Source organism: Phytophthora sojae (assembly GCF_000149755.1).
Source record: "Phytophthora sojae unplaced genomic scaffold PHYSOscaffold_4, whole genome shotgun sequence".
Lineage (NCBI taxonomy): Eukaryota > Oomycota > Peronosporomycetes > Peronosporales > Peronosporaceae > Phytophthora > Phytophthora sojae.
In genome coordinates this window covers 2,236,589-2,248,875 of record NW_009258118.1, presented here as the reverse complement: position 1 = coordinate 2,248,875, position 12,287 = coordinate 2,236,589, and the positions used below count along the sequence as shown (strand labels likewise).

The 12,287-nt window shown below is 55.9% G+C and overlaps 3 protein-coding genes across 3 annotated transcripts; 1 reads left to right on the top strand and 2 right to left on the bottom strand.

The window, feature by feature from the left end:
- Window positions 1–4,393: 4,393 nt before the first annotated feature.
- Window positions 4,394–6,847, top strand: PHYSODRAFT_498251 (hypothetical protein; the record flags this gene model as incomplete). Its single annotated transcript, XM_009527947.1, has 5 exons — window positions 4,394–4,677; window positions 4,777–5,116; window positions 5,195–5,902; window positions 6,050–6,390; window positions 6,445–6,847. The coding sequence occupies 5 exons, from the start codon at window positions 4,394–4,396 to the stop codon at window positions 6,845–6,847; spliced, it is 2,076 nt and encodes a 691-aa protein (XP_009526242.1).
- Window positions 6,848–7,584: 737 nt separating this feature from the next.
- PHYSODRAFT_354552 (hypothetical protein) lies at window positions 7,585–8,598 on the bottom strand. Its single transcript, XM_009527946.1, has 3 exons — window positions 8,401–8,598; window positions 8,174–8,295; window positions 7,585–8,082 (listed from the first exon to the last, which is right to left on the bottom strand). Exons 1-3 carry the CDS (start codon window positions 8,546–8,548, stop codon window positions 7,813–7,815), a joined length of 540 nt encoding a protein of 179 aa, XP_009526241.1. The 5' UTR covers window positions 8,549–8,598; the 3' UTR covers window positions 7,585–7,812.
- Window positions 8,599–8,794: 196 nt separating this feature from the next.
- Window positions 8,795–10,861, bottom strand: PHYSODRAFT_503593 (hypothetical protein; the record flags this gene model as incomplete). Its single annotated transcript, XM_009527945.1, has 1 exon — window positions 8,795–10,861. The coding sequence occupies one exon, from the start codon at window positions 10,859–10,861 to the stop codon at window positions 8,795–8,797; it is 2,067 nt and encodes a 688-aa protein (XP_009526240.1).
- Between the last annotated feature and the right edge of the window lie 1,426 nt (window positions 10,862–12,287).

Sequence of the window (12,287 nt, the reverse complement as noted above, 5' to 3'; positions counted from 1 at the left end):
GAAGCCGCTGGAAAAGTATCAAGCCCGTCTCCCCATGAACGCTGAAGATGAAGAATCGTACCCGATGGGCCTTACCCTCAATTTGAACTCGACGTTGCAGGTCCCTGTTGATGAAGACATGTATCCGCCGGTGCCTGTCGTTTCATGTACCAACACGGAAGGGATCTTGGTGAACTTCGCATTTGTTGACACAACAGTGTATGAAGTTGACTTTGTCAAGAGCCCGTCGCCGTTCGAAGCGAAACCTATTCGTAATGTCGAAGTGAAGGAGGATTCTAAGGCTGAGGCAGCACATGAACATTTGTTTGCGTCCAACACGACGGCAAATACTAAAACAGAGGAACCTGTATCTCCGAAGAAGGAGATTTCCCATGCATACGGCCAGAACGATGAGAACGAGTTCGCCGAGTCTGACGGCGAGTCGAGCGACGAAGAAGAGGAACGCAGGGAAGAGGAAGAAAATGCCAGAGCTACGTTCCGCACGATCGCGGCTGAAGGAACTGACTTTATCCTTTCAGAGCAGTTCCCGAAGCTGTTTAAGGCGATGGGATCTACATATTCGGAGGAGGAGCATGCGAGCACGCTGGAAAACCTGGAGAAGGACGGCAAGGTGTACGAAGACGACTTCATGTCGTGGTATGTGAACTGGATTTTCGGTGACGATGACTCGGATTCAGATGAAGATGAGGATGCACCTGCATCGTCAGCGACGAAGCCCGCCGAGATGAAGTCGAAAGAGGAGATCGCGGCAGCCTTCTCGAAATTTACGGCGAAGGAGGGAAGCTGGAAGTGTGAGCTGTGCATGGTGAACAATGGCCCTGAAGCGATGAAGTGTACAGCGTGCGAGGCGCCAAACCCTGCCGCACCAAAGGGGTTGGCTCCTGTGACTGCGGCGAGTGTAACGTCTGCGGGCTCGATCGGATCCGGTGGTTTTTCTTTCCCAGTTCCCACGGGCGATGCTGCATCAAAGCCGTCGTCTTTTTCTTTCGGTGCGACGCCTGCCGCCACGACCGACGGTGATGCTTCAAGTAAGCCTGCTACTGGTTTCTCGTTCGGTGGTGCGGCAGCGACGACGGGTTTTAGCTTCTCGAGCAGTACGTCTACTACTGGAACAGGCTTCAACTTCCCGACTAGCACGAAACCTGCCACTGGGTTTAGCTTCGGTTCATCGGCTGGTGCAGTTGACACAACAATAACCACGGGCTTTAGCTTTGGCTCCTTGAATGTCGCTTCTGAAAGTAAAACCGTGCCAACGGTGGACGCTTCGTCGAAAATCAATCCGCCCCCGTCTCCGAAAAAGATTGTTTCACATGAGTATGGCCAAAATGATGAAAACGAGTTCGCAGAGTCAGATGGAGAGTCAAGCGACGAAGAAGAGGAACGCAAAGAGGAGGAAAACAAGGCGAAACAAGCATTCCGCTCCATTGCGTCTGATGGAGAGGACTTTATTGCTGCTGATCAGTTCCCGAAGTTGTTCAAGACCCTCGGTTCGACGTATTCTGAAGAAGAGCACGCCAGTACGCTCAAAAATCTCGAAAAGGACGGGAAGGTATATGAAATCGACTTCATATCCTGGTATGTTGATTGGATCTTTGGTGACGATGAATCCGATTCAGACGAACACACCGACGAGCCAGCGCCCCCCAAAAACGAGATTTCTCATGCATACGGCCAGAACGATGAGAACGAGTTCGCCGAGTCTGACGGCGAGTCGAGCGACGAAGAAGAGGAACGCAGGGAAGAGGAAGAAAATGCCAGAGCTACGTTCCGCACGATCGCGGCTGAAGGAACTGACTTTATCCTTTCAGAGCAGTTCCCGAAGCTGTTTAAGGCGATGGGATCTACATATTCGGAGGAGGAGCATGCGAGCACGCTGGAAAACCTGGAGAAGGACGGCAAGGTGTACGAAGACGACTTCATGTCGTGGTATGTGAACTGGATTTTCGGTGACGATGACTCGGATTCAGATGAAGATGAGGATGCACCTGCATCGTCAGCGACGAAGCCCGCCGAGATGAAGTCGAAAGAGGAGATCGCGGCAGCCTTCTCGAAATTTACGGCGAAGGAGGGAAGCTGGAAGTGTGAGCTGTGCATGGTGAACAATGGCCCTGAAGCGATGAAGTGTACTGCGTGCGAGGCGCCAAACCCTGCCGCACCAAAGGGGTTGGCTCCTGTGACTGCGGCGAGTGTAACGTCTGCGGGCTCGATCGGATCCGGTGGTTTTTCTTTCCCAGTTCCCACGGGCGATGCTGCATCAAAGCCGTCGTCTTTTTCTTTCGGTGCGACGCCTGCCGCCACGACCGACGGTGATGCTTCAAGTAAGCCTGCTACTGGTTTCTCGTTCGGTGGTGCGGCAGCGACGACGGGTTTTAGCTTCTCGAGCAGTACGTCTACTACTGGAACAGGCTTCAACTTCCCGACTAGCACGAAACCTGCGGCCGGTTTTAGTTTTGGAGCACCATCAAGTACTGCAACTTCGACGACTTCTGCTACCAGTAGTTCTGACACGACGTCGAAGGATCAAGCACCGGTGTCCGCTTCTAGCGGCAGCTCGTACCCTCCTGACACTTCGTCGAAGCCAAAGCCGCCGGCGTTTGGTGCCTCGAGTGGATACCCTCCTGACACGACGTCGAAGCCCAAACCTCCAGCGTTTGGTGCCGCCAGTGCCAGCGGCTACCCGCCGGACACGACGTCGAAGCCGAAGCCGCCAGCATTCGGTGCTACGAGTGCCTACCCTCCCGACACGACTTCGAAGCCGAAGCCTCCAGCTTTTGGTGCGAGCGGCAGCGCGTACCCGCCTGACACGACATCTAAGCCAAAACCTCCAGCGTTTGGAGCTTCAAGCGGTACGTCAACATCTGGAACAGGATTCAGTTTTTCGACTACAGCGAAGCCTGCAACGGGTTTCAGTTTTGGAGCAGCTTCTAGTTCGGCAGCTACGACGTCTACTGCTATCAGTAGTTCGTACCCTCCTGACACAACGTCGAAGCCTAAGCCCCCGGCATTTGGTGCTGCGGGTGGAAGTGGATACCCTCCTGACACAACGTCGAAGCCTAAGCCCCCAGCGTTTGGTGCTGCAAGCGGTGGTGCTTACCCGCCCGACACAACGTCAAAGCCCAAGCCTCCAGCGTTTGGTGCCACAAGCGCTAGCGGCTACCCGCCTGACACCACGTCGAAGCCCAAGCCCCCGGCGTTTGGTGCCTCGAGTGGATACCCTCCTGATACGACGTCGAAACCCAAGCCTCCAGCGTTTGGTGCTGCAAGCGGTGGTGCTTACCTGCCCGACACAACGTCAAAGCCCAAACCTCCAGCGTTTGGTGCCGCAAGCGCTAGCGGCTACCCGCCTGACACCACGTCGAAGCCGAAACCTCCAATGTTTGGACAGCCGAGTGCTTCGGATAAACCAACGAGTTCGTTTGGATTCGGCTCTTTTGGTAAGGGTCTTTTTGGATCAAAGACGGAAGCATCGTCGGAGTCGACCGAGCAGGATGAGAAAACTACTCCTAAGAAGTCCAAATCCTTGTTTGGAGGTACTTTTGGCAGCGGGGCTACAGAGAAAGCGCCCGACACGTCTTCGTCTCCATTCGGCGTTGTCCCCAAGGCAACCTCGAAAAGTGCATTTTCGTTTGGAGCACCAGCTGCCAGCGAGCCGAAGGAGGCTACTTCGAAAACTAGCTCAGCGCGACCGAGCTTCTCATTCGACAGTGTGTCTTCAACGCTCGACACTGCTGCAAAGAAGGACAGCTCCGATGACGAGCCGAAGACGAAGCGCACTCTGAACTTTGGCGACTCAAGTGCATTTGAAGCAAAATCTAAACCGGTTTCTGCTGTCAAGACTCAAGCAAAGTCAGCCTCAGCACCTGTTAAGTCGTCGAAGGGTGTCCCATCGTCTCGGATGGAAGGCCAACTGTGGAAGTTGATTGCGGACTTCGACAAGTCTCTTCAGCGGGTAAACCAGGGCTCGAAGAACATTTCGTCCAAGGACCCAGAATTCTCGAAGACGCTGCTGGCTAAAACGGACAAGCTACGCGCTCAGATTTCGAGTCTTTGTGATGAAATCAACAGTTTGGACGAGTCGCGCGATCAGATCGAGAAAGACGTGTTGTTCGTCATCGGAAGTGACGGTGATGTGCACGAGCAGCTCGAGTATGGTCGTGAAATTTTGAACAGCTTTAATGATGAGGCTCTCAAGAGAACGCTGGAAGAGCAGCCGCTTGACCAGCGATCCAAGGAGACCTGGACATCGCTTAAAGAGAAATTGGACGAGGTGGAAAAGTGTTGTCTTGAGCTCGACAGTCATCTTTCCTCTTCCAAGATCGGCACTGATGCAGCCGGCGCAACGTCTTCGGCGCACTTGTTCCGCGTTTTGAAGCAAACTTACGATAACTCCAAGATGCAGTACAACAAGGCTTGCAAATTGGCTGACCAGTTGGAGAAGTTGAGTTTGCGCGGCGATCGAATGCACCAAACCAACGGCGTCAGCGGGCTTTCTGCGGTGGAAAGTGAAGTTCATTCCGCGGCTACCAAGGAACAAATGGTCCAGGTGATTGTGGAGACGGAACAGCGAAGTCAGGACGTCCGCCGGAACTTTTTGTCGCTGTGCAACAATGTCGTGACTCCCCGAGATGTTTTCTCTACACCGCGGCGGAAGCTGGCACCTCCTACACCATCCGATTCGTCTACTTCGCCCCTCCGGATCAAAGCCTGCAGCAAACTGATGCCGAAGACACAGCTAAGTGTTGCGTCTCCCATGAGCTCGGCAAAACAATCGTCCAGATCCGTATCGTTCAAGGAAACCCCAGTTAAATCAGGGTCAAAACTGTTCACGCTCGCAGAAGCCATGGCACCGAAGGAGGAGCCTGCCAAGCTTGTACAAACTCCCCAGCCGACAAAGCCTAGTGTTGGTGTAGGCAAGGCACCGCAGCGACCAAGTCTGGGAGCCCCCGCTGCAGAAGCGAAGCCCGCAACGACATCTACTGCTGCTGCTGCACCAAAGACTAACGTGTTCAGCTTCCCGAAGTCGTCGAGTGGCAGTGCGACTGCGTTTGGTGCCTCAGCGGCGAAGGAAAGTGACAAGAGCGCTGCATTAACTACGTCAGCGTTTGGCGGATTTGGAGTCAACTCGCCAGCAGTAAAGCCGAAGCTGAAGACCGAGGCCAAACCTGCTCCTGCCTTCTCACTAGGAGGAAAAGAGGCGCCTGCATCATCGTCCGCCTTCAGCTTCGGATCCAAGGACTCGAAGAGTACGGATCAGCCCGCTTCGTCTACTGCTGCTACAACAGACTACAAGGCGCTTTTGGAGAAGTTTTACAAAGTGCACAACCCGTCCAAGAGTGGCAGCGTGATTGAGAAGGCTTTGACAACGTACAAGGGCAGGGAGGAAGACCTGTTCACTCGGCTGTTCACGATGTACGTCCCCGATTCGACACCCGAAAATGTCAAGAAGTATTTACATGGAGGACCAGTTCCCCCCAAGTCCACATCGGCGCCAGCCGCCTCGAAGTCCCCGGCGCCAGCTCCCACGGCGTCTAAGAGTCCTTTCAGCGGTTTTGCAACGCCAGCTACTGCTCAGAAGGATGGTGCCGCCAAGCCTAGTCCGTTTGGCGCGTCTCCTTCAGCCTTTAGCCTTGGCCCTGCAGCAAACAAGTCCACAGGTTTTGGTGCGTTTGGATCCACAGCGACCAGCTCTTCCACGACCGCGACAACTACTGCGACAGCATCTCCTTTCGGCAAACCTGCTGTCGACTACCGCCAGAAGCTGGTAGAATTCTACCAAAAGCACAACCCGGACAAGCTCAGCAGTGTGGATGCCACGCTTCAGAAGTACAAGGGAAATGAGGAGAAGCTCTTCCAGAACCTGGCTGTCAAGTACAAGCTGAACGACGCGAGCGGAGGCATCTCCGTGCCGCCTGCGAGCCCGGCCCTGCAGCCTGCGAAGCCTAATGCTGCAGCCAGCCCGTTCGGTCAGCCCGGAGCATTCTCTGCTGCCAACACCTCGAGTGGGGCAACTTTCGGCTCCTCCAGCTCTGTTGGGTTCGGCGCATCGAAGCCCACTCCTGGTGCCTCTCCATTTGGTGCGCCGAAGCCAACTCCCGCTGCGTCCCCGTTTGGTGCCGCTACTCAAACGTCCAGCGGCTTCGGATCTGCTAGTGGAAGCGGATTTGGCGGTGGCTTCCAGTCGAGTGCTCCTACGACCCCGGCGTTCGGTGCCCCCTCTCCTTTCGGTGCCGCAAGCAGCGGCTTTGGAGCTGCGGCAGGTGGCGTGAACTACCGCGAGAAGCTCACGGCGTTCTACCAGCAGCACAACCCAGCGAAGCTGAGCTCCGTGGACGCGACACTGGAGAAGTACAAGGGCCGCGAAGACCACCTCTTCTCGATGCTGGAGCAGAAGTACGTCAACAAGCAGCCGGCAGCGCCTGCCGCCGGAGGTTTCGGCATTCCCAGCACCTCGTCGTTCGGTGGAGGCAGCGGCTTTGGCGCGCCGTCGGCCTTGGGATCTGCTAGTGCCGCCCCTGCGTTTGGATCAGCCTCGACTCTAGGCGGAGCCGCTCAGCCGGCTTTCGGTGGAGCTGCAGGCTCTGGCTTCGGCATGGCGTCGCGTATGGGCGGAGGCGGCGGGTTTGGCGCGGCCGCCGCTGCTGCTCCTAGTGGAGGAGCCGCCGGATCGGGCTTCAGTGCCTTCAGCTCCCAGACACCGACGTTTGGTGGTGCCGCACCGCAGCCCGGAGGTTTTGGAGCCGCTGCCAACAGCGGAGGGTTCGGCTCGGGCTTCGGAGGTGGCGCTGCCACCGGCGGCTTTGGCCAGCCTGCCGCGTTCAACAGCTCCAGCTTCACCCAGATGCGGTGAGCTCGCCATGACGGCGAACATGGTCGCCGCCAACACTTGGCGCTCGCTACTTGGCACGACGTAGTTAGTAAACGAAGATACAATTGACACCACAGCTTTGCATGGACACAACTAAAAAGGCAACTTGCACGTTGAAGTTGCACCCTTCCGGGTCTGCCATAAACAGCATTGAACCCATGTACCACAAATAACGGTCCTACCCGGCCCGTTCAATCCAAAGTCATACAAACTGTAAACAAATCAACAAATACGGGCCGAGTTTGTCGTTTCAACGCACCTAGGATGTGGCATTGTACTTGTGGTGCATTGCAGCCAGTCATTTTCTTGGGTTGCCTTTTGCGCTTGCCACTGTTCTGTCATTCCCCAAACAGACTCCCTGGGGCTCAAGTCTCCGTCTTTGTATTTCGAGACAAATTGTATGTACAGTCGAGAGTGGCGGAGCCTTTGCCTTCCGCCCACTCGCAGTCCTATTTGCGACAGACTCGGCGTTGCCACCTCATGCAGCCAGGTCTTACAAGCGACTGCAAAAGCAACCGTTTATACCAGCGAACCGTCCCGTTGAGTTTGCGGCCTTGTTTCCCCCAAAGAGGCCGCGCAATTACGGATGAAACATCTCCCAACCAACAAACACTAGTGCATGATTCGGAGCAATACTAGAGCTATAGTAGACGCAAGCCATGAAGGCAAAGCAAATGCATTTGCTGTTACTGCAAGAACAGTAAAAGAAACGTCGTGGTGATGAAAAAAATATAACGCTCGAGATTTTCTTTCTTTCGGCTTCTCAAAACACTGCAAACACGGCCTTTATCTGCCGAACTCGCTCTCAACACGCGGCCATTTAGGTGGCAAAAGCTTGTCTTCCTCGTTTCTCTGGGGGTTAGAGAGAGCGAGGGACTGCGTGGGCGCGAGTGCTGCCCCGCAATAGTGTAGCCACCACTCTTAGGCGTCTCTCGTCCTCCTTCAGCTTAAGCCTCCTCGCACCACTTGTTCTCTTCGCGGATCTGGGCCTCCTCCTCGGGCGTGAAGTCGTTGACGATGTTGAACGTCTCGCGGATCTCTTGGGGCGTCTTGCCCTTGATCATGCTGGCCACCTTGGCGCAGGCCAGGTCCAGGAGACTCTTGATGTCCATGTAGTTGGCCGCCAGGATGAGCTCGAACAGGATCTCCTGCTCGATGTCCACGAAGTTGGCGTCCCAGTCCGACACCACGTCGTGCATGTCCGCGCTCTTGAGGGGCTGCAGGTAGGAAGAGCGTATACATGGGTTAGAGAATGCGTATACTCTCTAACCTGCAACAAGCGCATACTGTCTAAACGCAGCGACGCACCTTCTCGATCTCGCGCATGGGGCTGTTGTGGTGGTGGCTGCAGAACTCGATCACCTTGGACAGCACGGGGCTCTTGACGTTGGGCAGCGGGATCTCCTGCACCTCGTCGTCGTCGGCGTCATCTGCAACACATCCCTCGGTTAGAGATTCCCCCCCCCCTCCACGCGTTTAGCACCACTTAACCCCCCCTCCTTTTCCCTTAACCGCCATGGGTTCACTCCACGTACCCGAGATGAGCGTCTTGACCAGCTCGCTCATGGCCGCGACGCTGCGCGAGACCTCGAAGCTGTCGCCGTCCATGGACACGAGGTTCACCTTGCGCGAGTCCTCCTCCTTGGGCACATCCTGCGCGGGGGCGGCGGCGGCGTCCGACATGTTCTGACTAGGGGTTTGTATGCGGAAGGGGAAGCGAGCTTGGGCTTCGTCGAATGGGGCCTTCCAAAAATATGATCGCCCAAAGCCACGCAATAAAGCGTAATCCAACGCGTAAACAAGCCCCTTCAAGCGTAATATACGCGTAAAGTACACATTTGGTCCACTTCAACCCATCTCTCTCTATAAGCAACATCTATCAATCAATCCGAGTCTCCTGTGAAGAGGTTCGAGCCACTTCAACGCCAACTATGACCGGCGCCGCATCGACCCCTGCTTGCTCATGTCGGAGCTGTCGCTCGCGGAGATGGCGTCGGCCTCCGTCTTCAGCATCTGCGCGACCATTGCGCGCGCGCTCTCGTGCTTGGCGAGCTCTCGCTCCCGACGCAGACGCTCCGAGACCTCGTGCGGGACGGAGGGCACGACGCAGTCGAGCCAGACTTTGACCAGCAGCAACAAGTGCTCGATGCCGAACACGATCCACACCTTCTGCGTGGGAGTGACGGAGGGGAACGCGCGCTCCAGCAGCGACGTGGAGTACGCCAAGTTGAAGCAGTTGGTGAGCACGGCCAGCACGCTCATGACCTGCAGCACGTGCAGCCACACGCCGATGCCGCTGGCCTTGTGCGCGAGCGGCCGCTGCCGCGTGTGGCAGAGCTTGAAGGCGTCGGTGCGTAGCTCCAGTACATTATTCAGCAGCGCCAGTAAGGGCGCCAAGGGGAACGCCAGAGAGAAGAAGGACACGTAGCCGAACTGCACCAGCATCTCGGTGTAGTCCTCGAACGTGTCGTACTGCTTCAGTCCAGCCTCTTCCCACGCGCGGTCGGACGCTTGCTCCAGCCGCACACACTGCTCGTGGATCACGGCGTTGGTGCTCATCACAGCCTCAGGCGCGAGCTTGGTGGATGTCGTGAGACTGCCACGATGGCGGCTGGGGCCTCGGGGTGCCGTCGCTGCGCCGGCGCCGCTGAAGACTGTGGACTGGTTGAACTGCTCGTTGCTGCTTTGCTTCTTTGCGCGGGCATCGAGCCGCCGACGCACAAATGGGTAGAGTGTCTCCATGACGTTCTTCCAGATCTGCCCCGTTACCATGAACGAGGCTAGCTGAATAGCAACGCGGACCATGCCGTCGCTTGTTGCAGCTGCGGACTCCCCATCGGTATTTGAGCCGGAGCTGGAGGCGTGTGGCGCGAACGAGTAGTAGTACAACGAAGCGAAGACGTGCACGAACCGGAAGGAGAAGACCTTGAGGATGAGGTGGCTCTGGTACCTGGACTCGGTGCGGTGGTTCTCCCAGTTGTTTAGCGATCGCGCTGCTCGGGTAAACGCAGCATCGAGCACGGGGATCAACAATCCGTAGAGAAGTGGGGTGAGGAGAAGGTAGACCCAGAAATCCCATCGGACTCCTAGGCGCGCCAAATGCTGGATATCTTCTAACGTGATTGTTCTCAACCTCTTGATCTTGTCAGCAATTTCCGCAGCTTCGTGCTTCGTAGCAAGGGACTGAGCTTCAAGCTTGTCGCGAGTAGAGAAACCATAGTAGGCGAGCGTCACCACCGCAGCGATACTTCCAGCTACACAGGGCATCGTGACGCTGTACTTGAGAAGCCGCTTCCAGAGTGGGTAGCGCCTTTCAACCGGTTTCTGGTAATCGGTCTCCTTGTCATCATGAGACTTGTTGCTCCCATCCTCGCCATAAAACTCTGGACGCGTGACCTCTTCATCTTCGTACCCCCAAGTCCCCCAACGGTAGGCCAGAGCTGCCGCTCGCCGTTTCCAGGCAATGATGAAAGCTGACGTCCATAGCGCCATGAAAACAGCGTAAACTGGTGCTGCCGGGTGATCGAGGTGTTGCGAGTGAACTTGCAGCGCGAACAACACCACGCCTGCAACACTGGGGACCACAAGCCAGCGCGTGTACATTTCCATCCACGCGAAGTAGAATGCTACGCGCTCGCCGAAGTACTGCGCCACGTCATCCAGCGGCTGATGCAGTACACTTCGGACAACTAGGCACCGGAAGTTTGGGTTCTGAGTTTGATCGTGATCATGCTTGGCAGTAAGCAGCGAGGCCCGCCAGAATGTCACCCACCGAGTCTTCAACAGCGCCAGGTCCTGCTTGTGGAGCGGGTACATCTGAACTACGTGTCTTGCAGCCACTGGGCAGGACTCGTTAAGTCCGGCTCCGCCGTCGGTCTCAGATGCAGTCAGGAGGGCATGCACGATACTCTGCTTCTCGCTATCGAGAAAGTTGATACAACTCCGATCTCTGTCGAAGTCCAGAAAGCTGGATGCGAGTTCACACGAGAAGGTCATCCAGACTTTATCAAATCGTCGTTGCTTTCGAAGGCGGAGTCGCTCTGCACCAAGCTCCAGCATGCGTTGCGGAGCTCGAACCTTGAGTAATGATTGTTTCCCGTCCATGGAGAGTAGACGCTTGACGTGCAGCCCTGTATGCCGAATTCTGCTGATAATCACAGCTCGGTCGCTGCTGGCGTCGATTCTGGCGCTCGGCTTCAGCGTGGCCGTGACCTCGGGCAGATCCATGGGCTCTTCGTGCTTCGAAGGCTTTAGCAGAATTGCGATGTCGAACTCATCTTCATGTCGCGACAGCTTCCCGATACGTTCTGGTTTCCCAGTCACTCTGAAGCTGCTATCGTCCGCGCTCCGTTCGTCACCTGAGTCGCGACGGTAGATGCGTTCCACCAATTTACGACCCCGAAGACTATCGTTTTGAGACGTATCTACCCTCTCCGTGTTTTCAGACTCGCGGCCTGTGGAGAAAGTTGGCGAGACGACGGAAGGCTCAGCGACTGAGCATTTTTCAACGACGGATTCGCGGTCTTCTTCACCTGTTTGGAAAAATAAAGTTTGCGGTTGCTTGGGAGGTGTCAAGACTGCTGCAATTCCAGTCGAGGTGCGCTGATGTTGCGGCGGAGGCAAAGACTGATGGCGATGGTGAGTTTTCTTTCGACGAAGTAGTGGCAGCGCTGGTGGTTGATCTGTTGGTGGTGGAGTTTCTGCTGTAAGCTGTAGGCTTTCTGCTGACTGAGCATGACGTTGAGCGGTTGGCGCTGTGCTTGTTGGTTCATCTTCGCGTGTGTGATTCACCGTATTATCTGCGGCAACACTTACTGGGCGTCGATCCGGTTGAGCAGCGAAATGTACACTGGCATCTTGTTTTCGTTGCTGTCGGGTCTTTTCTAAATGGTTTGGTTTGTGGAGATGCTTCTGGATAACTTCATTCGCTCGGAGACGGCGTAAAGGACTTCTTCCAGGCAGATCATCAGCTTTAGTGGGGTCGCTAGTCGCTGGTTCGTCTTGAATCGCGATTGCAGTGTGTGGTTGGGCAAGACTATCGAGTTGTTGCTTCGCCTCCCCGACGACTTCGTGTTGATTCTTCACGTGTTTCAGCTGGTTACCAAGCGCAGTCTTCCATGGGCGACCATACGCAGCTGGAGAAAATGGTGCAGCTCGAGAGCGCTGTGAGACCAGGTCATGCGGAAGCCGTTTTGGCAGCGTGCCTCCGGTTGCCAACAGTGACGACGGTGCGAGCCTTCGTGCTGGAGGGAGATTGATTTCCCCCAGGGCCTGACTCACAGCAGCCGCAGCTTTGGTCCTTGGTGACGACGGACTAGCCATTTGCCTGCGTTTGTCGGTCTTGGAAAGTAATTGGTGGTGGACTGATCCGGTACATGCTCTGCGGTCTCGAACATGACCAAACCGTTGAGGGGTTTCCGCT